Genomic DNA, 24655 nt, shown 5'->3' with positions numbered 1-24655 from the left:
ATAAATTTGAGGAAGAGAATGAGAGCTCAACCTGGGGTTTGTCTGTGGGATTTGTCTTTTGATTGTTAATTGTTGCAAATGGAAGTCGTAGCAACGACAGCCCCTTCCTCAAAAATAGAGACGTACTTGTCCTCCTACTCTTGCCGAAACAGCAACCACAACAACAGCAATCGCAGCAGCCTCAGCATCGTCAGTTTAAGCGACCATTCTTCTTCCAAGTCTCCATCACTACTTCAAATTCGATTGCCTCGACGCAGCCCCAAGCAACGTACGCATTTCATTGGGGACGAAACTGAAACTTCAAAACCAATCGAACGTCCTCGAAACAATGATGATATCAGCCAAAGTTGGAGGAAAATTAAGAACGCCATCTGCGTTGCCCCTACTCCCACTCCCTCGTGCACGACCTCCGATGTTTTGCTCTTGATGGATTCTCTTCACCTTCGTGTACCCATTGATATTTATGCTTCTCTTGTCCAGGAATGCACTCTCTCCTCCGACTCCACTAGAGCCGCCGAGTTGCATCAGCACATCTCCCGGAGCGGCCTCAAAGTTCCTTTGCCTTTGCTTAATCGGCTCCTCCTCATGCACGTATCGTGTGGCCTGTTGGACACTGCCCGTCAGTTGTTTGACCGAATGACCCTTAGGGACTTCATCTCTTGGGCCACCATGATCGTTGGTTATGCGAACGATACCAACCATGACGAAGCTATAAGTTTGTTTGTGAAAATGCAATATCAACTCAGCGTGTTGGAATACCCCACATGGATAATTGCGTGTGTTCTCGAGGCATGCGTATACACTATTGATCTGGATCTAGGAAAGCAACTTCATGGATGCTTATACAAGTTGGGTATGGCTAATCTTGATTCATTTATCACCAGTTCCTTAATCCAATTCTACGGGAAACTCAAGTGCATAGAAGGCGCTGAATCTGTCTTTAATCAACTCTCACGTCACAACACAATGACATGGACGGCCAGAATCATCAGCAGCTGTACAGAGGAGCGTTTTGGTAATGTTTTTAGTTACTTTAAAGAGATGGGAAGGGCAGGAATAAAGAAAAGCACCTTTACGTTTTCCAGTATTCTCAGGGCATGTGCTAAGATTGACGATGGTGGACGCTGTGGCCAACAGGTGCATGCCAATGCCATCAAGATTGGGTTGGATACAGATACTTTTGTGCAGTGCGGGCTGGTTGACATGTACGGAAGAAGTGGGCTACTGAAAGATGCAAAATTGGTGTTTGAGGTGATTGATGACAAGGGAAATGTTGCATGCTGGAATGCAATGGTTACAGCGTGCATTCGGAATGGCTTCTACATGGAAGCCATTAAGTTGCTGTATGAGATGAAGGCAGCTGGAATGCAGCCTCAAGAGTCTATTGTCAATGAAGTGAGGATGGCATGTGGTAATGGCAGAATCTCTTTGAACCAAGCCCTGAAAATTGAAAATGGGTATCAGTTCGAAATCGGAAAAGGACAGTTTCAATAAATCAAGCAATTCAACAAATTGAATCAGGCGATCCATAACATTTCAATGTTAGTAAAAATATATATATATATATATATATATATATATATGTAATACAACTTTAAAATTATGTACAAAAGAGTTTATAATATAAATTCATTGACTAGTTCTAATAAGAACATGATATAAATCTAAAGAATTTCAGTAAACATGTAATTCATATATTAACCTAAATTGTCCTAACTTTTTTATCTCAACATTCTCGTCTATGAAGAAGATATATATACCCTTAATTATAAGCGCATAGCAATGGCAATACTTTGTGCACAATCAAGTTTTTCATGTTCAATCAAATAAAATAAATAACTTCACGTTTTTATCTTTCAGTCTTTCTACTCTTCCTATTATATGGCAGTGTAAAAATGTTAACTAGAATTGACCTAACTCGAATAAGAGAAGTGATTTAATAAACGATTCAAAAACACACTAAAATAAATGTGATTCTGATCAATTCAAATGAAATCGAACGAAATTGAACTCTCTTTTTTTTTTTTTTTTTTTTTTTTTAACCATAGTTTCACCAAAGTCATGTCGAACTACACTCAACCTTATTGCTAAATCGGTGAGGTGCTCGTTTCAATTCCAAACTCTCTTGGCCATAGAGTAGCACTGAGAGTCCTGATGATCTGAAAGGAAAAATTTAGTTGTAAGCATAATTATGTACTAATCTGCGCACCAATTTAATGTGATTGGTCAAAAAATAGATTTTATTGAAAATAATGTGAATTTAAATTTTAAGTATGAAGAAATCAGTATTGGTACGCAGATTAGTACGCAACTTTATTTTTATGTAGCAAAACTCAATTGGAAATGCAATGCAGAATTGCTCAACCTTTCAAAAGACTTGCTTGCTCAAGCTGGGAAGTAATGCAAAATTGGAGACTTGTACTTGGTAAGTAAAGTAGTTCCAGATTATTTCATTACTATTCACAAATAATTCACTACTATTTATTAATTTTTCACTACTAATCACAGATCATCTGAAATCACCTCAACATCCAAGCATAGCCTTACTTTCTATTTTGCTGCTTGTGCCTTGCAAGTACCACACTTCTTCAGTGGTTTGTGGCTAAACAAGTTGCGGTTGTTCCAAATACTTGACTTTAAAATTTGGGAAATTGAGCTGAAAATGGTCACAAATTTGTTGATAATGAATCAGGAATAAAGAGAGAAGCCAGCATTTGTGAGCTACAACTTTTTGATTGCCAGTAAACCACTCTATAAAGCTGCAACCCCCTAAATGCTTCTCATTTACAAGATCTTTCTAATATCGTTTATCCATCATCTCAAAGTCTCTTGTCATCTATATCATTTGGATCAACCAACCAGCCATCTTTTCATCATGTGCTAATACAACATCACAACAATCAATGCCCAGAAAGAAAATCATTTTTATTAGTGTTGGAACACGAAAACCATCCATTCTATCAAATAATCTGTGTACCTCTTTTTACCCTAGTCAAGGTTTACTTAGATTTGTTGAGATGTCTTTTTAAGATGATATTCAAGGTTCAATTGAATACGATAAGGTGCCGAGAAATGTGAGGAAGGTTATCAACTTCTGACACAACAAATAACAGACCACTTCTTCGAGTACATATACTTTGCAACATCAAAAATTAATAGAAATTATCTTCTATTAGGTTGTCAAGACAACGCACGAAACAGAAGAAAAATGTAGGATGGTGAGCCCTTCCGACTCCCAAAGAGGAGATACAAAATTCCAAAAATTTCCCATGTTTCATACTTAGCAACCTAATGAAATATCATTTCAAAATGCTTGGTTCCTCAAGACAAGAAGAAACCTTACCAATTCAATAGAAAAAACTATGGAATTGTTAGCCCAGAAATCACGAAACCAACACAAGCACAGCAACACAATTGATGTCATTTTTGCCGTTCCCCAACTAGTGAAATACAAGAATTGATGTGATAAAAACCAAGTACGACTGATGTCATACCAAAACTGGGGAATAGCCAGCACATTATAGGAGAACATATTAAACTGGCATTAATAGACAACATGGCCTTAAAACTCATTTTAACCAACTGCCAACATGGCAAAGGACCTTCTTTCATTGTTCAACATAATTCAGGTTCAGATCCCACTGCTCGCATTGATGCCATTTAATTTTGTGAAGGAGAACTGCATATGAACAAAAATCCCAGTTACGTCTGGGTTTCATAACAAGCGTGCTTATAACTTGCAGTTGAAAGTGTGAGACATAAAGAACCAACCTGTTCATAATTATGTCAGTCATCCAGGTAATAATAGGACCCAGCAGATTTCTGCTCCCTGTCCTTGGTTGAGTCCAGTTTGTTGATTCTTGGGCGGTAGTTTGTTGGATCCCTTCTAAATGTGATATCCAGATGCTGAATGCAATGCAAAGTGATACATCAATGAGAGTTTTAGTGAACAGGCAGAGACAGGGAGCAGCAGCAGAAGAGATTATATTATTTTATTACTCTTTGGCTAAAATTTAGAATTTCACACGTGCTTGGAAAGAATTAATATGAAAGTGTAATTGCAGCAAACATTGAATACCACGATATAACCAAAATACCAGAGAGAGAGAGAGAGAGAGAGAGAGGAGGGAAGGGGGGGGGGGGGGGGGGGGAAACAAGATTGTGACACTTACGGATAAGAAGAGATTCATCCCAGTCAACAATGACTGGGGAGAATTGGCAGTACAATCGATTGAGGGCTTCCCCTCGTACACAATAACTCTGTCTGCCAGATAAGTTGCCATTATAAAATCATGCTCAACCACGAAAGCAGTTTTCTTTGCATGAAGAATAAACCTCTTTATGACTTTCGAAGCAACTATACGCTGCTCAGAATCAAGATATGCACTAGGTTCATCTATCAGATAAATATCTGCAGGCTGCATTAAGTCAAGCAACACATCAGAACTACTTGAAATAATCATGGTAAACGCAACTTATTGGACAGTCAATATAATGCAAGAGCGTCCAAGAATAAATCACAAATTCTAGTGCGAAACCACTCACAAAATTTACATGGTTTTCTGGACAACAAATCCCAACAAACAACTATAACAAGGCACTCACACCGCAATATGAATGATTTTACCTTCCCAAGGCATAGACATAATGCAACTCTTTGCAGCTCTCCACCAGAAAGATTCACAACTTCTTGATCCATTAATTGTTCAATAAGAAGAGGCTTCATCACATCAGATACAAACTGAGGATGCATGTATGAATCGCGAATTTTTTGATGTAACAAGTGCCTGACAGTGGATGGAAATTTTGGACTGATCTTCTGGGGTTTGTAGGAAACATTAAACTCAGGTATCTCCACATCAGAACCTTCTACAGAATCAGGTTTCAGTAATCCAGCCTGCAGTTTAGCCAATATGATCTCTATTTTGAAAAGCAGGCTATCTATAATAACATAAACAGCTGAAGATGACAAAGAACACAAAAATTATTAAAAGAAACAATACCAGCATTCGGATAAACGTTGTTTTTCCTGTCCCATTTTCACCCAGCATCACAATGATCTGAGAATCAGTAAATTCACCCTCAACAACATGAAGCCTGAAATTTCCTTGAGTTTTGGTCATAGTGGGATATTTGTATCGTGCATATGTCTCAATTTCCTCAGCACTTTCCTGTGGTGTCTCAGCAACCTAGAGCAGGCAGCAAAGTAAATAAAAGGGTACAGCTAAACTCAAAGGCCCTAAATTGACAAAACTAACAAATCACCTTAAAGGTGAGAGATTCATCCCGAAACCGTAAATTTTCTGTTGGAACAAATCCTGCCAAGAAGATATTGATTCCTTCCCTGACTGAGAACGGAAGGGTTACAACTCCATATGCTCCCGGTTTCCCATATAAACAGCAAATGAAGTCCGATAAGTAATCCAGAACACTAAGATCATGCTCCACAACAATTACATAGCTGAAATCAAAAGTTCACACAGTGTGATTAGCCTTCTTAGAAGTCTTGAATGGTAATACAAACAAGAAAAAGCATTTGAAGAATAAGAACAGAAGGCTGGAGAAACCAAAACCTATGAGGCCTGAGCAACGATCGGACAACTTGAGCAGCTTTTAGCCTCTGTTTCACATCAAGATAACTTGAAGGTTCATCAAACATGTATATCTCGGCATTCTGTACAGCAACAACAGCAATTGCAAATCTTTGAAGCTCTCCTCCTGATAAATCCCCCACATTACGATCTATAACCTGGTTCAGCTCAAGATCATTGCAAAGTTCTGACTTCATGTCCCTCTCATCCTTTTGATCCAGCACCTGCCCTACATTGCCTTGAACTGCTTTCGGAATGTGATCAACATACTGGGGCTTTATAATAGCCTAATAAAAAGAATACTCATTCTCTTAGAGAGAATTGTTAAACAAAGGTCTTTTAATAGTTAACCAAAAGACAACTCAATGACCAATCTAGCACACCATTTTAAATTCAGAAATAAACTAATAAATGACATTCCAAGCTCGATTTTGCATTTAAGCGGCTGAACTTATTCTCATTATTACCACTTCCCGTGCAAAAAAATATATAAATATTTTGTAGCTTTATGAAGTCCAAGGGCTTGATATTGCAAGTGAACGTGAACAGAATTAATTAATTGGGCCAATTCAACCATCTCATTAAATAAAAAAATAGTTTCACATCTCAATTAAGGCAAGGAGCAGCTGAAATTTCAATAAATTGTGATTTAAGCTCCAAGTATGTAAATTCCAACAAAACTCAGCTTCCACATTCCACATATGTTTCAATATGAGCTGATAAATTGTTATATGTTTTTCTTTCGGGGGGCAGAAGGAAAAATACACTGATATATGCTAAAATATTTTGCACGGATATTAAAAGGTTAAAGAACGAACTCCACTTGCATTAGCAGTCCAGGATTTTGTGCACAGATGGTTCAAACCTGGAGAAAATGGAGGGTGAGGCGGGATGGCTGCCAGCATAATACTAATTCACCTTACTTTAATTGATCTTTCACATATACAAGAATGCATGTAACTGACCCCCAATAGTTTTTGAGGATCCATAGCTGACCTCAATTTAATAGGTACTCATGCTGAGTTCAGTTGAGAAATAGAAAGTTCAGGAATCACTTATTAGTCTCTTTTTGTGTAAACTTAGAATGATATGCACAACAATTATCATCTCTAAGCATAAGTCAAGACTTAAGAGCAATTTAAACTAAAAGGCCACACCAACTAGATCCTACAAAGCTGTCAGAATGTAAAGCATAGCAAGACAAATCGGTACACCTTTTCCTTTTTCAATCTCCATCCCTGGAGCTGCTTACGCACAAGGAAAGGAGGTTGAGTGTGGTACAATTCCACTATTTATTAATAGCAGGTCAAGCTGAGCTTGCACATGATGGTCTCTGCTTTCAGCCCTTTTAATTTCAGCCTTTCTAGATAAAATGTTTTTCTTCTTTTTTTTTAAATAAACAAAATTTTATTAACCATAAGAATAGGCATAAGCCCAAGTATATGGGACATATACAAGAGCATTGCCTGAGCGTGCTAGTTCAGTGATACAAGAAATTCATGAAAACTCACTCCATTGAAATCAATCATAACATGGAAGTATGTCAAGCACAACTTTATAGGGATTAGACAATTGTACACAATGCATAGACAGTTTTTGGGGGATCAATCCGCGTGGACTATTAAAAACAACCAAGATCGCACTAAAGCATAGAAGCAGCATAGAGACACCTTAGACTTATAAACAAATAAAATATTTAAGACCTTCAGAATTTATTTGCTTGTACGAAGACCAACATGATAACTAAATAGTAAGATAGATCCAAAAACACAAAAATGCTTCCTCATTCAAGAAGGCAGGTCATACATATAAAAGAACAGGTCAGAATAAAAAAGTCACACCTTCAAATCATCTTCAAGAATACGAGTGAAGTAGTTTTGCAGCTCTGATCCTCTGAAGTATGTCAAGATTTCCTGCCAGTCTGGAGGATTCTGAAAGAAAAAAAATGTCATATAGTAACCGTTGCAAATGTATCAAGAAGCATTTAAGGAAATATGCGTAGAGAGTATTACATTGAAACGACCCAGGTTTGGTTTCAATTTTCCAGCCAAAACTTTAAGGGCAGTAGACTTTCCAATGCCATTAGTTCCAACCAGGCCAAGAACTTGCCCAGGTCTTGGGACTGGTAACCTGTTAATATAATGGAGTGATATCTAAAACAACAGAAAAGGAAATCCACTATTTTGCAGGAAAACAGTGGAAAACTAACCTATGCAATTTAAAAGTGTTAGGACCATAGCGATGGGTTGTATCCTTGTCCAGATCTTTCGGCAAGTTGATGATCTGAATAGCTTCAAATGGGCATTTCTGTAGCAACAGATCACTTAGTCGCATCAAATACATCCTCCCAAACACGATTAAACAAGAGAATAAACACAGAGGATTTCAACTCCATTTTACATACCTTAACACAGATACCACATCCAATACACAATTCCTCGGAGATGAAAGCAATCTTAGAAGCAGGGGTAACCTCGATACAAAGTTTACCTGCAGATAGAGGGCAAAGCAGGTAAGAAAGCTAATTTGTTTACCCGCATATGCATTTTTTTCTCTTTTTTCTCTCTTTATCTCTACTTGTGTTGTTCTAGACCTTCCCTTGGGCCTATTCACTCATTCAGCTTGATCTTCCTTGTATGTTGGTGCAATCATCAAGCACAGCATTCCCATTTCAGAAAATTTCATCTCATGAACATATTCTTTTTTAGTCCAGAGTCCTGGATTGGAGGTCATAGAAATCCAAAATTTTGGAGGATTGTTCCCATATGTTTAATGTGGTGTATTCGCAAGAACACATTCAAATATTGAGACTGCCCAAAATGTTTTTTTTTTTTTTACTGCCCAAAATGTTTTTTTTTTTTTTTTATAAGACTTCCCAAAATGCAATTATTAAGATCCCAAAGAGCAAGTGATTCCATTTTTTCTCTTCAAAAGGTGAAGGAAGTAGGTTGTTCAACTTTAGACCGGATGTCCTGAGTTCGAAATTCTGCATTCACACTCTTGGGGCCATTGGACTAAGGAAATTTTCCCTTGAATTACCCCAAGTGTACTTGTGGAAAACTCATTGCCGAGGGTCTGTGCACCCCCGGATTAGTCAGGACTTTTGTCCTGGACACCCAGTGCTAATAAAAAAAAAAAAATTGTTTATGGATTTTAAGTGTACTTCATCTGCTGCATAAGCTGACTTAGCATATAGCGCCCTGGTTCCATGTTCTCTTATTCAACTGGTTGTCTGGCCTTGTTCAATGCAGTCCAGGAAACGCAAGTTTAGAGAAATATGGGGTCCTGGGACGACAGATTAGAGATAAGTCCAGTACCATATTCATGTATTGTATCTAAAATAAATTTGATGTGCTACTGGCTTGGTAGCAATCTGTAGATCTTCGCAGTTCTGATTATTGCAATAATTCAAAATCTGTTCAATACAAAATGTTGGCTTGCCAGTTCTGGTTATTGAAATCATTCAAAATCTGTTTGATAGAAAATGCCAGCTTGACCCTTCAGTTATAAACTGTTCAGGAATAACCAACAAAAAGTCATACTACAATCAATTTGAAAATAATTTTTTTTTATTGGCACCAGGTGTTCAGGAACAACATCCCGACTAATCCCCAGGATGCACAGGCCCTCGGCAATGAGTTTTCCGCAAGTGCTCCTCCAGTAATTCAAGAAAAAAAATCCTCAAGTCCAATGGCCCCTAAAGATTGTTTGCACCCAAGGAGATTTGAACTTTAGACCCAAGGGGATTTGAACCTTTGTCATGTGTGAAATTTAATCATACATGACAGAACACAACGCCAACAACTAGTTATATTGATAGATAAACCTCCCGTTTTAATTAATACTTTAAAAAGGTTCTTCATTTAAATGAACTCAATTGAGGTTAAAAAATAAAAATAAACTCAATTGATTCCCAGTAAATTTACTATCAATAATTCGCAAATAAGAAAATGAACTGATTTGGAAAGAATTAAAGCAAATCATCAAAACTCGATCTGGGCCAACCACATAGAAATTTTAAAAAAAAAAATCATTGAAATTAATAGCGTACCGGTTTTAACAACAGGGCAGCTCTTCTTGCATTCCTGGCGGCACTTCTTGGGTTTGCACCTGTCGGAGCTCACAATAGCTATACGCGTCAACCGCTCTGCCATCGTTCTATCCCAATTTCCTCCTTTCTTTTTTTCACCTTAAAAGATAGATACACAATAACCACGAAAAATGAAATAAATCTCAAGAAAAAATTGGAACAATTTGAGTGAAAGATTAGAACCAATGATACCTTCTTTCTTTCCTTGATTTGCCGAAAAGTAGAGAGGCAAAAAGACAGAGAGACGCGTACGGGAAAGATTTCGTGCTAATAAGCAAGCGTAATGCTCACGCGCAGAACCAACTAGGGTTTCCTTCCTCTTTTGTGCAACTCCAAAAATGGAACCGAGCCCACTCCACTTCTTTTTTATTTCTTTTTCATGTCCAGCTATGGGTGCGGCTACTCTCCCGCTCAGTTTTTCTTTTTAATCCTTTTCTTGATTATTAAGTAAACAAATATATATTAATATATTTAAAATCACTTTTTAAAAAAAAAAAAATTAAAATCATTTTTTTATCATCAAATAATAATAAATAAAAAAATCAGCGATCAAACACGGCATGCTAGTGTTTATCGTCCAGCTATAAGCAATACAAATATAAATATTTTTTCATTTTAAATATCCAATTTTTTATCAAATTATTATAATTATCTCAAATTTTAAAACAAAACATAAAAATAATACTAACTGTTCAAATTTTAAAAATAATTTTTTAATATTATTTTAATTTTATAATATTTTAATTCAATTTTTTCTCTTTAACATCTCAAAACTCAATAAAAAACTTTAACGCAAATTATTGTACTACTATTCATAAATAATTTTACTACTATTTACAAAATTCTCATTTAATCTTATTTTCCAAACATCTAGGGGTGAAGAAGTTTTTGTCCGGATAGGAAAAACCAACCGGACTGAAACTGTGAGTGGTCGGTTTTGGTCCCATAGATGGTGGATTGAATGGGTTTTGGTCTGGTCCTGGGGTCTCTAATTTTTGGATCGGACTAGACTAGACCAAACCAAATTAATACATACATTTTTAATATATTTATATCTATATATTATTTTATTTTATATAGTAGTTGTATAAATTAATTATGTAATTTTTATCTAATCTATCATCATTGATCATATAAAATGTCAAATAATATATGCTATTAATTAATGATGTATCATAAATCATATGACAATATATGTAGATACATAATGCATTTATATATATTCTACTATTTACATTTAGTTAAAGTAATTAAGTAACTTTTTTTTTAAATACCTAAGTTGCAAGCAAGTATGAATAATCTATGTATAATAAAATTATTTGATATTCATTAACTATATATAAAATGAAAGAATTTTAATTTTTAATATAGGACATTATTAATAATTATGCATACTAAAATCTATGTTAGTAATCAGTAACTATCAATATCATAAGCTTACAAAAAAAAAAAAACTATTAACATCATAAATAGAATTATTGTTAAATTGTTTTTAATGAATTAGTTACCTAATCCATATTAATAATTTACTTAATTTTAATTTTAATAATATAAATAATTTTTTATTAATTTATTTACAAAAAAAAAGATGAAATAAAATAACAAAATAACTAAGCCGGACCGACCGAATAAGATCGATAGCTAACGGTCTAGTTCGATAAAATAATGGACATTTGGTCCATCATCTCCTCGACTGGACCGATTTATACTCCTTAATAATATCGAGGTTTTTAAGAGAAACGACCTTATAGGGAGAACTTAAATCATATAAGGCCTCATTTAATTACATAAATTAGATAGGATAAGATTAAAATTTTGTGAATGGTAATTAGATAGTTTGTGAATAGTAATAAAAAAATTTGAGTTAAAATACTATAAAGTAAATATTGTTAGATTATAAGTTTTTAATATTATTTTTAATTTGTAATTTGAAAAAATTGAATTATTTTGTATATTTTGTTTTAAAATTTGAAGAATTTGTATTGATTAGTTAATGATTAGATAAAAAAATTGAAAAATAAAAAATTTGAAATTAAAAAATATTTATATTTAGATATTGAAATGAGATGGGATGGATTGAGATTGTTCATAAAACAAAATGGGGCCTAAATCTTTTTCTCATTTACTTTCTGTTATTATATTTATTATTAGGTATTGAGAAATGATTTAGTTATAAAAAGATCATATAAAAGTAAATCTATAAATTAATGTAATTTAATATAATACGTTAGATTGTAAAATTATTTTTATTGTAAAGTAAATCTAACAAATCATGTGAAGTAATGTCAGTTTGTAGGTTAATTTTTATATGACCCAATTGTAGTTGTAGCACTTCTCTTAATCATTAACTATTATTGTTCAATTTTAGTTTATTTATTTTCTCAGATTTAGGTGAGGTTTGAATAGTGAGATGAAATTATATGTTTTAGATTAAAGTTGAATAAATTCTTGTTAGAATATTATTTTTTTAATATTATTATTATTTTAAAATTTAGAAAAATTAAATTATTTATTATATTTTATATAAAAATTTAATAAAATTGTAATAATAAGATAGATGAAAATATCTTTATATCCAAACCTTGCCATTTATGTCATCCACATGCTTGATACTGTTATTTAATAATAAAATAACATTTTTAAAATATTTATTTAAAAAAATGACAAATAAATACTTACTTTTACAACTTTTTATATAATTATATTTTAAATTAGAATAATTTATAAAAATAATACCAATTCATATAAATACTCTCATTTTAAAATAGACAATGCTAAGACCACCGATTCATTGTATTGAAATATTGTACCGATTAGTGTTTCTTTTCTTTTAATCAATCATTTGTGTGTGTTTCTTTTTAGTAATTTAAAAAAAAAATACAAATATGGTTTAAAAAAAACAAAATGCACTTTCGTTACCTTTTCTTTGTGGATTTTCTCCGTGAGACTATCATTTTCCTTCTAAAATATGATTATTATTAAAATCATAAAAAAAAATGCGCGTATGATTAATTTTTACAAATTGAAAAGAAGACATATAATAATTGTGTAAAAAGTATTTGATATCAGTAAATTTCCTATATTAATAAAAGAAAAATATTTTTCATATTTTTTTTTATCTTCTTCTCATCATTCTATAACATAGTATTAAAATCTATATTTATAAGTAAATTATAATAATTAATTTTTAATTATCTAATACTATATGGTGGGCAATACTACGTATTATTCCTATTTGGGAATTGTAATATAAATATAAATAATTTTATTTTTTCTATCAAAAAAATAATAATTTTATTTTTAAAATTTTTTAAAATTATTAAAATTTATATTTTAGAATGATATTTTTTCTTCTTTAATAAAGAATCTACATATACATTCTCTATTTAGAAATTACAAATAAAATTTCTTATAATCTCGATTAAATGACGAGAAAATTATGAGTAGTACTGTACGTTAATAAATGTTAAACCAATTACGCGAAAGCATATAATTGTCTCCTTTTTGCATGGGGGAATGCAAGGAATAAAGAATCACATCCAAAGAATCCAATCACCCGGAAGAGACGCCCCTTCAACTACACGAAACCTATAGCGGCGGCCAGAGGTACTCCCTCTCGGGTATCGTCTCAGACCTCCTTCGTCTGTGTGTGTGTTTTTTTTAGCTTTTCAGCCTAGGCTTCCTTATGATTTTTCCTCAGCAAATCAGTAGCTTTCTTAGTTTTGTGTGGTTATAATTTATATAAAAATTATACATAACGCCGGATTCGATTGAATGGTGTCGAGGGGCCGAATTGGCTTGAAGAAGTATAAGGGTTGTGTAGAAAACCATGCATGACATCTGTTTGATAAAATGTCGAACTGGTCAGACAAATCTTAGAACCTTTTTACTGTTGTGCTTATTTTCAATGTTGCTTGCCAAGCATACATATTCTTCAGGTAAGAAAAGTACACAACTTTAGTGTTAGTTTTAATTTGAAGATTAATGTTCCTTTGCTAAGACATACTAGCAACGGAACATTTTCAACCAAGTGAAGTCTGGTTTAGATTTGGTGTAATTTTTAATCATTTTTCAAATTACGGATGATGATTTGTGCCGTAGTTAACAAAAAATTTCCATAATGAAGGTTAATGTTCCTTTGCCAACGCATCCTAGAGATATCGCTGTAGAAGTAATACTTGATATGTTCCAGGAGAATTTGAGAAGTCATTTAATATGGCTGTCAACACGTCATAGTTATATCTTTAGGTGGCTTTATTCCATGGGGTTATAAGAATAGAGTATGTGGGAAATCTGTGCAGTCATTTTTTTTTTAAGTAATTCATAAAATGAAGATTAAGAGATTGATATTAGAGCAATACATATTAAAGAGGTGGATTAAGAATGCAAGGGCTGCAATTATTGTGAATATTCTTGGATGTTAGCTACTGAGTGATCCTAAGCTTGAAATAAGAGTCCAGCTATTCATGGTTCACCAGCTTCGTTGTGCCATCTAGTCTCTAGTGTGCTTAAATTCATGGGTATATATTATTGCCTCCACTCAAGCAATATCATTCCTCAATTAATTTTTTGAACTGTTTTAGCCTTCTTTTCCTATTTTTGGGTTATATGGAATGAAGTTGATTCGTGTTCAATTCCCTGAACAATCCGTCCCACACATGAAGAGGTGTCATAATTGGTATTTAACAAGGGGATTATGTTCAGGTTCCGGAGGTCATCTTCCAAGCTGTCAAGAAAGGGATTTTGGGTTTGCTACTGAGATGTTGAGGGCAAATCCAAAATTTGTGTGGATCAAAGATGAAAATATATATATTTTCTCTTGTTGTCATTCATCGTCTCGCTAAAATCTTTTCTTTTAACTTGAAGAAAGATTTTAGCTTGATGATGTAGGACAGCAACAGAATGGTATATATTTAGCCTTATATTCATGCATAATTTGAGGAATATTTTATAAAGACAGTGACAACAATGGCATGTTACCTATAGTAAGGATGTCAGCAGCTTTCACCACGCATAATGGCAATATCTCTGGTGCAGCTTTGCAGATGTAGGGAGAGCTACATTCTTTAAGGTTCTCTCTCACTTTAACTTTCTTTTGTATAACTTATTTTTGTTGGAGGGATACGTAACTTTCGAAACAAAAAACTTGAAACACATCATATTAGGATCTCTCTAATTCTCAAATTGGATTGTCCAATTTATAAACAGATTGACAAAACTTGTGGCTCTATAATATTTAATGTTGCTCATATGAGGTTCTTGAGTGGCATTAGATGGACATGAATCCTTTATACCAGGTCTGTGCAGGAAAACCACCCGAACAACCTGCCCACCTCAAACCAATCCAATAAAAGTCAGTTTACTAGAGAGTGAGATGAGATAAGAATTTTGTGAATAGTGGTAAGATAGTTTGAGTTAATTTTTTATGTGGTTTTGGGAGAGAGAGAAAAAAGTTAATAAAAAATATTATAAAGTTAATATATTGTTAGAATATTGTTTTTTAATATTATTTTTGTTTGGTGATTTGAAAAAATTGAATTGTTTTTTATTTTTTGTTTGAAAGTTTGGAAAAGTTGAAATAATTAGTTTGAAAGTATTTATATTTGAAATGATGTTTGGGAAGGAAATGGAATGTGATGAAATGAGAATTTTGGGATGAAAACTTTTTCCAAATAAGCACTTCCCCGCTTGGTTAACCAAAACCAAAAATCTCATCTCATCTCATTTCAACTCATCGTTACAATTTTTTCAAATTCTCATACAAAATATAATAAACCATTTAACTTTTTCAAATCCCCATACAAAATATAATAAATAATTTAACTTTTTCAAATTCTAATACAAATTAATATTAAAAAATTATATTATAACAATATTTTATTCATTACTATTCAAAACATCTTATCTCATCTGTGTAATCAAACGGGGCCTTAAGACTTCAGGTTGGTTGGGCTGTTGCCTTGAGGAATTGTGCTAGTTGGAAGCTGGTTGAGCAGTTTACAGTGGGCTACTTGGGTTGGTATTTTGTACCTGCTGTCTAGATGGCTTATGACTAGTGAGACTCTTTTCTTCATTTATAGTAACTTTGTTCATGCTTGTACAAAAAAATGGTAACTTTGTACATGCATTTGTTTTGGAATAAGATTATTGAAAGTTTTTTCCCCCAAATAACTAATCCAAATCCAAACAGATGAAAATGCAATCATCTTCTCCTGGAGATAGATAGGAGACTAGATATTGGAATATGAAGGAGCGAGCATTCATTCCTTGACAAGGTTGATGTCCTAATCAAGGCGAAGAAGATGTAATTGGAGTGATGCGGTGGGATAATAAACCAATAGACCATAAGTATATTCCCCTTCTTGAGAAGATATTGGTTGGCTCTTTCTTACGTAGTTGGATATTTGATACCTTTGTGTTATTTTATGTTCGAAAAAAACTTAAAATCGATTTGCTGTGAAAGTGTATTTTACACCCTCCAATAGGAGGGAGACAGCTCATATTTTTATTGTTCTTGTCATAGATCCAACTACAACCGATAAAAGTTACTATTTTCATCTTCCTTCTTACCATAGTGTGCAGACCCATGAGTCCCTCAAAATCCATTTTTACAAGATCATTCTTCTTACCACAGATCATGAGTCCCTCAAAATTCCTTTTATACGACCTTTTTAAAAACAAGTAGTATGGTAAATTTATCTTGCGATGTGGAAGTTTCTGGTGATACTGGAGATGGAACATAGGTTGACACCACACTTCATCTTTCTTTTTGACATTTCAGCATTTTTAATCAAGGAAAATGTTAGGGATCCCGTTGTGGGATCCCATTTTCTCTTCCTGCTTGACGTGGTCCTCCACATTAGCCTTTTTTATTTTTTTTTTCCCCACGTTGACTGAAACACGTTTTGACGTTTTCATCCACGTTTTCTAGGACGATTTGACGTACCCTCACAGCACTTACTCTTTGTCTCTCTCTCTCACTCCTTATTCACTTCCTCTAATTTTTTTCTCTACCGATGGCGGAAGATCACCCAGCACCATCAACGAGTGACACATTTGCACGGACGCAACCCAACACCGTAGCTCCAACCTCCCAAACACATAAAAATAGGCACCATCTGCATGAGTCAACCTCTGTTTTAAGTAACCAAAATAGAGCACTTCATCATAGATCAACCGCTCACTCAACTATCGTGATCCTCCCACGGTCATCCTCTTCGAGTGCCTACTCCACGTTGCTTGCTGCTGCTGCTATTTCTCGGTGTTGTTGAACTCTGCGCATCCCAAACTCAGCCACCACGAAATCAATTTACGGCTCAACTCCATGCACGACAAACCTCTATTTTTACTATTAAAAACAGAGCATGTGTGAGAGTTGACCGTGGCCTAGTAACTCGCTGAAACTCATTTCCCTGAGGCCCAAGCATTCTCCTTCTTCTTTATTTTTTTTTCCTCGCTGAAACTCTCTCCGTAATTCCCTCACCAACTCTGTCTCTCAGTCTTCGTCTCTCGCTATCTCTCTCATCAACTCTATCTATCTTAATGTTTCTTCATGTTGCAAACCAACTAAATCACCTAGACCAGCAAACCATAACATCTTTCAACCCAAAACTCTGCCCAAGGCCACGACAACCACAACTGTTGCCAACCAAGTCTTCCCTTCATCAGTCAAGCCAACCCAACAACACAAAACCACTCTACCATCTAACCATGAAGCCAACCTCCAACCCACACAACAACCTTCGTCACTCCCAGTGTATGTTGCCGCCCTTGCACAAGCTCCTGTTAGCCACCATATTCGCTTCAGCCCTAGTTTTTCCTCCACGCCTCATCTCTTCAAAGCCTTTGTTTGGGTTGCCCAAAAAAAGAGCAAATTGTTGCACTCTCAGCCTCGATTTTCCCTGAACGGACTTCCACCACCTCAAGCAACTTCTCAACAACCTGTTTGGCTAAAAAAATCTCTGTTCAATAGCCATCGTGCCATACCCAGCTCACTGTCGCGCAGTGTTCTCCCCTCTTCCACAGTGAGACTTGAATCTCTAGCTCTCTCTTGTTTTGTTTCCCGGATTTGAGGTCTGATGAAGGAGATCCCAGCTCCGGTCAGAGATGGGTTCAATGGAGGCGAGGGTAGACGGTTAGGGTTTGGGGGTAGTCGAACGGGGCATTGGTTTGGGAAAAATGAAATGGTTTGAGGGCAATCTAATGGGGACAGGGGAAGATGATGCTCCCTGGCGCTGTTGTGCAGAAATGTAATCGTGGAAAGCAAATGAAAAAACAAACGAAGGAAATACCACAGTGGCGTGCACACATTAAGCAGGACTAAAAAACGAGACTCAAGAGTGGGGTCCCTAGCTGTAACATACGAACCTAGAATTTAGGTTAATTCAGTTAGAATTATTTAGTTATGTTCTGTTTATATTTATTGCTTTTATTAATTACTTATTTATTTATTTATCTTCAGATGCTTATAATTATCTATTTGTTAAATAAGATAATGAACCAGATTAATTAGTTTTTTAAGGTGGTTTCCTTTTATCTTGTATTCTCTATTATTATCAGATAGGTTTAAAAATTTTTGAAAAGATTCTAAGATCAAAACCAAATCAGATCTAGCTAATCCCCTGAAAACTCTAGCTAATCTCCTGAAAACTCACGTAAAACCCTTTCCCTCACCTTTATAAAATATCACCAGACCCTCAGAATAATGTTTCAGAAATTTTAGTTGACAAAGAGGGAAAAGAAAAGGATAGCACTCGTGCAGTCCCTTCTTTTCTTTTACCCAGCCACCTCATCAGAGCACCTTCAGATCTGCACAGACACTGCCAGTCAACCACTTCGTTGAACACCCCACTATCTGGTAAGCCACTGCAGTCTGCCACCTTTTTCTCTCTCTCTTGTCACACATTACCTTTCCTTAGCAAGCCTTAGATCCTATCGCTGGCCTGCTTTCTCCAGCAAATGATTATTTGCTTTGTTCATATCCTCTTATTTCTTTTACTTTACTGAAAAGTACATGCAAGTTTTGGTTATTACACAAATGCCCTTCAACCTACTGCACCTAACCTTTCCGTAAACTGCCTCATAAAGGAACTTTTGGTGAAGTTACCTCTTTACCCTCTAGTAACTAGGCAGACTTTATATTTTAAACCTGATCATATACGTGGGCTATTTTTCCTTGTGGGCTGGGCTTGAGGTTTATTAGACATCTTTCATTAATATGGACTTTTGTTTTAAATTGGGCTTGATTCTAGTATATTTCAGAAACTTGTTTTAATTGATAAGTGAGTTGATTTCTTGTGGGCTTGATTATTTTATTGGGCTGGTTGTATTTACAGAAACTATTCTAGTAACCTTAAATGATTTCTGTAATTGGGGTTGGGCTGAAACTTAAATCAGACCAAAGTTTCACTTAAATAAATATATTAGTCTTAGACTCATTCTTTTATACAATATATTGAAGGGCTTTTAAGCATACTTTAAAGAATTCTTTTATATTGTTTCAGCTTGTTATCTTAGCTAATATTTCAAATGACCTTTAACTAAGTTTTATAAAATTATTAAGATCATCATATGAGCTTTGGAATAATATTATTTTAGGTAATCTTTTTATATTTGAATATTCATTATATTATCTCTATGGTAAGATTTTAAATAATTAGATTGCTACGACACGTTTTTTAGAAAGATTAGTAACGTCTAGTGCCTTATATAGGTCACGAGTTACGACGTGAGATTTCGGAAGCAACGCTAAGAGGTAAATAATATGATCATATAAATGTATGTGTAATGTAAATATTATAATTGGGTATGATAATATGATATGGTTTTGATGGTTATCTACGTTGCGCTAAGAGCCAAGTCAAGGTTAGATCGCTTTCATAAACTTCTATGAATTATGATGATTTACAGGAAAGTAAGCCTATATATGTGTTATGCTTTTATGGATTGTTGATTGATGGATTGAATGTTACTAAAATCACATGGAAGCCATGATGTGATCATATAATAATTTAAGATAGGTATTCTATGAATTAAAATAGACAGATCATGCATGCTTCATTCATGTAGTGCTTAGACCATGTATGCCATGTATTGTTCGTGCAATAACTTAAGTCAAGCATGCCATGTAATAAATAGCCAAATCATGTATGCCATATTCATGTAGTTTTGAGATCATGCATGCCATGAAATGTCATAAAATGATTAAATCATGTTAGGCCAGGTCATGCTATGCTATACCATGTACAATAATATATCATGTTATGCCATGCCATGTACAAGAATATGTCATGCTAGAAAAGTCTATGAAGTCTAAGAAAATTATCATGCATTAAGAAAGATAAACATTTTAGGGTAGCACGGACCCAAGCGTGTTTACCATAATTATGCTAAGACAGTATCACGGACTCAAGCGTGGTTACCACAAGTTAAGTGAAACACGGATTCAGGCGTGTTTCACTCCATGTCATGCAAGTTAAGTGAAACACGGACCCAAGCGTGTTTTACTCCATGTCAAGCAAGATAAGTGAAACACGGATTCAAGCGTGTTTCACTCCACGTCAAGCAAAATAAGTGAAATACGGACTCAAGCGTATTTCACTTCATGTTATGCAAGTTAAGTGAAACACGGACTCAAGTGTGTTTCACTACATGACAAGTTATGTGGTGCCATGGACTCAAACGTGGTTCACCATGAAATAAGTACAATTCAAGATAAACAAGTTACTCATGCATTCACGCTTCATGTTGCCATGATTATGAATGTTTCCGTTCATGTTAATCCATGAATGTTATATGAAAGTTATGATAAGGCTTTAAAAATCAATTTTATGCTAAGCTAGATAGTATTTTACGGTATGATGTATTATTTACTGAGTATTCGACTCATTTTTGTTGTTTGTCTTTTTGTTTTCTTCTATGTTGATTGCCACAGATGGTGATTATGATGATGCAGAGCTGGATGGCCAGGAGTAGATTTAGTATAAGGACTTAGAGATGAATAAGTGTCTTTTACACAAGGATTAAGTTTCTTTTATGTCATTTCAATAACTAGTCTTGTTTAAGACTAGCTCATGTTTTGCTTTATTCAAATTTAAATTTCAAGACTATTTATATCCTTTCAATTAAGTTTCTTTCAATAAATGAGGTCTTTTATAGTAATGAGTCTCTTTACCGGGCATTTTATCATATTTGTTAGTAACGTCTCTATCCTACGGGAATGGGGTGTTACAATTGATATCAGAGCCTAGGTTGAGAGATTCTGTAGACTCTTTTTGTTTTTACAAAAAAAAAAAAAGAAATAAGTTAGGATAGAAATTACCTAGGACGACTCCTGGTTAGCTCGAGGTCCACGGGGATCTTTATGATTATGTTTTAATTATTGCTTTGCTTGATTGAGTGCTTCATTGTTGATTGATTGTATTAGTTATACTTATTGCATGAACGATGTTTTTAGAATGGCACTAGTTACTAGACGTAATGAGCACCCTGAAGGCTCCACAGAACCACCACCGAATGAGCCTGAGGTATTGGCTGCTGCTGCTACCAGACTTCTTCAGTACCTTGCTGATGATCAAGGTTTAGGAGTGAGGAATCCCAGGGTCGGTTGCACCCTAAACCAGTTTACGCAACAACACCCTCCGACTTTTGACGGCAAAGCAGAAGCACTTGATGCAGAGAGTTGGATAAAAAGAATGGAAAAGATTTTCAGAGCTTTGTTCTATACTGACGAACAGAAGGTAGAGTATGCCACTTATGTGCTGGCTGATGAGGCAGATGAGTGGTGGACCTCTACTCGGGAGCTATTGCAGCTTGATCTTGGTGAAGGGGTACCCATCACTTAGGACCGCTTCAAAAAGGCCTTGTTGGACCGATTCTTTTCTCCTGCACTCCGGGAGGCAAGAGCTAGGCAGTTTATTAACATAGCTCAGGGAACCATGACGGTGGAACGCTATGCCGCCACTTTTGTGGCATTATCGAGGTTTGCAAGTTATCTGATCCCTGATGAGGAAAAGAAGTGTGAAAAGTTTGAGCGAGGCTTGCATCCGAGGATCCGAAGTCGTCTGATACCCCTGAGGATCCGTAACTTCACCGACTTAGTTACACGGGCCACTTTAGTTGAAGAAGACATGAGGGCGAATGCAAAGATCTTCAATCAAAGGAAACGCCAACAACCACTTCCCGAGCCCAATAAGAACAAGAAGCCTGCTCCTAGCCACTGGCCACAGTCACTTCAGACTATTCCAACAAACCCGGTCTACAAGATTTGTGGGAAAAGGCATCAAGGAAATTGCTTAGTAGGTCAGAACGCTTGCTTCAGATGCGGGCAACCAAATCATATGGCTCGAGATTGTCCAAGGAAGATTGTGTCACCTCCAGTTGTAGGGGGTGGCCAGAGGGCTACGGCACCGACCAGAGTTTTTGCCCTTACACCAGGACATGCTGAGGCATCTAATGACGTGGTTACAGGTACCCTTCCACTATTCTCTTGTTTTGCTACTGTTTTGTTTGACCCGAGTGCCACGCACTCGTTTATAGCAAGTGCTTATGCATGCTTGGATGTGAAAGTACCTGAGAGGCTTGACTGTCCCCTATCTGTTGCGACACCTACCGGTGAACACGTAGTTTGCGACACCATACTTAAGAATTGCCCTATAGATATTAGTGGGAGGCACCTTCTAGCAGACTTGGTAGTTTTTGATATGATGGGGTTTGATGTAATTCTGGGAATGGATTGGTTATCCCGAAATCACGCCTATGTAGACTGTTTTAAAAAGGAAGTAGTTTTCAAAACCCCGGGCAAAGAGGAATTCAGCTTTTGTGCAAGGAGAGGAAACTCCCCACCTCGACTGATCTCAGTTTTGCAAGCAACCAAATTACTAAGACAGGGATGCTTTGGGTTTCTGGCTAGTCTTGTAGCACCACCTATAGAGGGACCCAAGCTTGAAGATATCCCCGTTGTCAAGGAATTTTTGGATGTGTTTCCAGAGGATCTTCCAGGGTTGCCCCCGGACCGGGAGGTTAACTTTTCAATTGATCTCCTACCTGGGACGGCACCCATATCGAAGGCACCTTACCGTATGGCTCCAGTGGAGTTGAAGGAGCTTAAGGAGCAGTTGAAGGAGCTATTGGAGAAGGGTTACATCCGTCCTAGTGTGTCACCATGGGGAGCACCGGTTCTTTTTGTGAAAAAGAAGGACTGATCGATGAGACTCTGCATTGATTATCGAGAATTGAATCGGGTGACAGTGAAGAACAAATACCCCTTACCAAGAATTGATGATTTGTTTGACCAGTTACAAGTGGCCCAAGTTTTCTCCAAGATTGATCTACGATCAGGCTACCACCAGCTCAAGATCAAGTCAGAAGATGTTTTCAAGACAGTGTTCAGAACTTGTTACGGACACTATGAGTTTTTAGTCATGCCATTCGGTTTGACGAATGCCCCAGCAGCCTTCATGGACATGATGAATAGAGTGTTCAGGGAGTATGTAGATCAGTTTGTTGTTGTGTTTATTGATGACATTCTAATCTACTCTAAAAGCCCAGCAGATCATGAAGGACATTTGAGGGTTGTGTTACAGATATTAAGGAAGCAACAGTTGTTCGCAAAATTCAAGAAGTGTGATTTCTGGTTGAAAGAGATTACTTTTTTGGGGCATGTCGTGTCAAAAGAATGAATTTCAGTAGACCCGATGAAAATTGAAGCAGTTGTGAATTGGGCCACGCCAACCAATGTTAATGAAGTCAGAAGCTTCTTAGGTCTTGCAGGGTACTACAGGAGGTTCGTCGAGGGGTTCTCCAATATCGCAGCCCCGATGACTAAGCTGACGAGGAAAAATGAGAAATTTATATGGACTGAAGATTGTGAAAGAAGCTTTCAGGAGCTGAAGAAGAGACTAGTCACAGCTCCTGTACTCACTGTTCCCTCGGGCAATACAGGATTTATCATTTACAGTTATGCTTCTCTTAAGGAATTGGGATGTGTCTTAATGCAACATGGGAAGGTTATTGCCTACGCTTCTCGACAACTCAAGAGTTACGAAGAGAATTATCCGACGCATGACCTAGAGCTTGCAGCTGTCGTGTTTGCCTTGAAGTTATGGAGACACTATCTCTATGGGGAAAAATGCGAGATTTATACCGACCATAAGAGTTTAAAGTATTTCTTTACTCAGAAAGACTTGAATATGAGACAGCTCAGATGGTTAGAACTTTTAAAGGATTATGATTGCAACATCAACTATCATCCGGGTAAAGCTAATGTAGTGGCAGATGCCTTGAGTCGGAAATCGTCCTCTAGTACCCTCGCTTCTATGTACACCCCTCAGAAGCACATTCTTTTGGATATGGAGAGAGCGGGGATAGAGATGATTATGGACACACAGGCTCGGTTGAGCAGTCTGACTTTGGGATCATCATTAATAGATCAGATAAAAGTTGCCCAAAATAGTGATCCAGGCTTAGTGAAAATCAAAGGAGATGTACCAAAAGACAAAAGGTCGAAATTTTCAATATCTGGGGATGGCACTCTAAGGTTTAAAGGAAGAATTTGTGTTCCGAATGTTAAAGAGATTAGAGATGTGATTTTGAAAGAGGCTCACCGCTCACTCTATATAGTTCACCCTGGTAGCACTAAGATGTATAGAGATTTGAAGCAACAGTTCTGGTGGAGCGGTATGAAACATGAGATAGCTAATTATGTGGCTCAGTGTCTAACTTGTCAACAGGTCAAAGCAGAGCATCAGAGGCCATCCGGGCTATTACAACCACTCCCTATACCGGTTTGGACCTGGGATGAAATTGGTATGGATTTTGTTTCAGGATTTCCTAAGGCACCAGGGGGTCAGGATGCGGCATGGGTGATTATTGACAGATTGTCAAAGTCAGCTCATTTCATTCCAGTTCAGATGACGTATTCTACAGACAAATTGGCAGAGTTGTATGTACGCGAAATTGTCAGGTTGCATGGAAT

General features: G+C 36.0%; 2 protein-coding genes and 1 long non-coding RNA gene across 4 annotated transcripts; 2 read left to right on the top strand and 1 right to left on the bottom strand.

The window, feature by feature from the left end:
• The first annotated feature begins 78 nt into the window (after positions 1–78).
• On the top strand, positions 79–1494 carry LOC122289346 (pentatricopeptide repeat-containing protein At1g31790). Its single transcript, XM_043096327.1, has one exon. The coding sequence runs from the start codon at positions 79–81 to the stop codon at positions 1492–1494; it is 1416 nt and encodes a 471-aa protein (XP_042952261.1).
• Positions 1495–3254: 1760 nt separating this feature from the next.
• On the bottom strand, positions 3255–10076 carry LOC122289944 (ABC transporter E family member 2). Of its 2 annotated transcripts, XM_043097386.1 has the most exons (13): positions 9874–10076; positions 9643–9780; positions 7996–8081; positions 7801–7898; positions 7604–7721; positions 7433–7522; positions 5574–5878; positions 5266–5461; positions 5004–5189; positions 4628–4897; positions 4173–4418; positions 3772–3906; positions 3255–3679 (listed from the first exon to the last, which is right to left on the bottom strand). In XM_043097386.1, the coding sequence occupies exons 2-12, from the start codon at positions 9743–9745 to the stop codon at positions 3787–3789; spliced, it is 1818 nt and encodes a 605-aa protein (XP_042953320.1). In that variant the 5' UTR covers positions 9746–9780; positions 9874–10076; the 3' UTR covers positions 3255–3679; positions 3772–3786. The 2 variants fall into 2 exon arrangements, with proteins under 2 accessions (XP_042953320.1, XP_042953321.1); XM_043097387.1 differs by lacking the exons at positions 7433–7522; positions 7604–7721; positions 7801–7898; ... (1 more) ...; positions 9643–9780; positions 9874–10076 and adding an exon at positions 6419–6440.
• A 3014-nt stretch (positions 10077–13090) lies between these two features.
• On the top strand, positions 13091–19555 carry LOC122289186. Its single transcript, XR_006236135.1, has 3 exons — positions 13091–13301; positions 14386–14752; positions 15872–19555. It is a non-coding gene; the product is annotated as an uncharacterized LOC122289186 (long non-coding RNA).
• Positions 19556–24655: the final 5100 nt, after the last annotated feature.

This window comes from Carya illinoinensis, chromosome 12 (genome assembly GCF_018687715.1).
Source record: "Carya illinoinensis cultivar Pawnee chromosome 12, C.illinoinensisPawnee_v1, whole genome shotgun sequence".
Taxonomy (NCBI): domain Eukaryota; kingdom Viridiplantae; phylum Streptophyta; class Magnoliopsida; order Fagales; family Juglandaceae; genus Carya; species Carya illinoinensis.
This window is presented reverse-complemented; position numbering and strand designations above follow the sequence as displayed.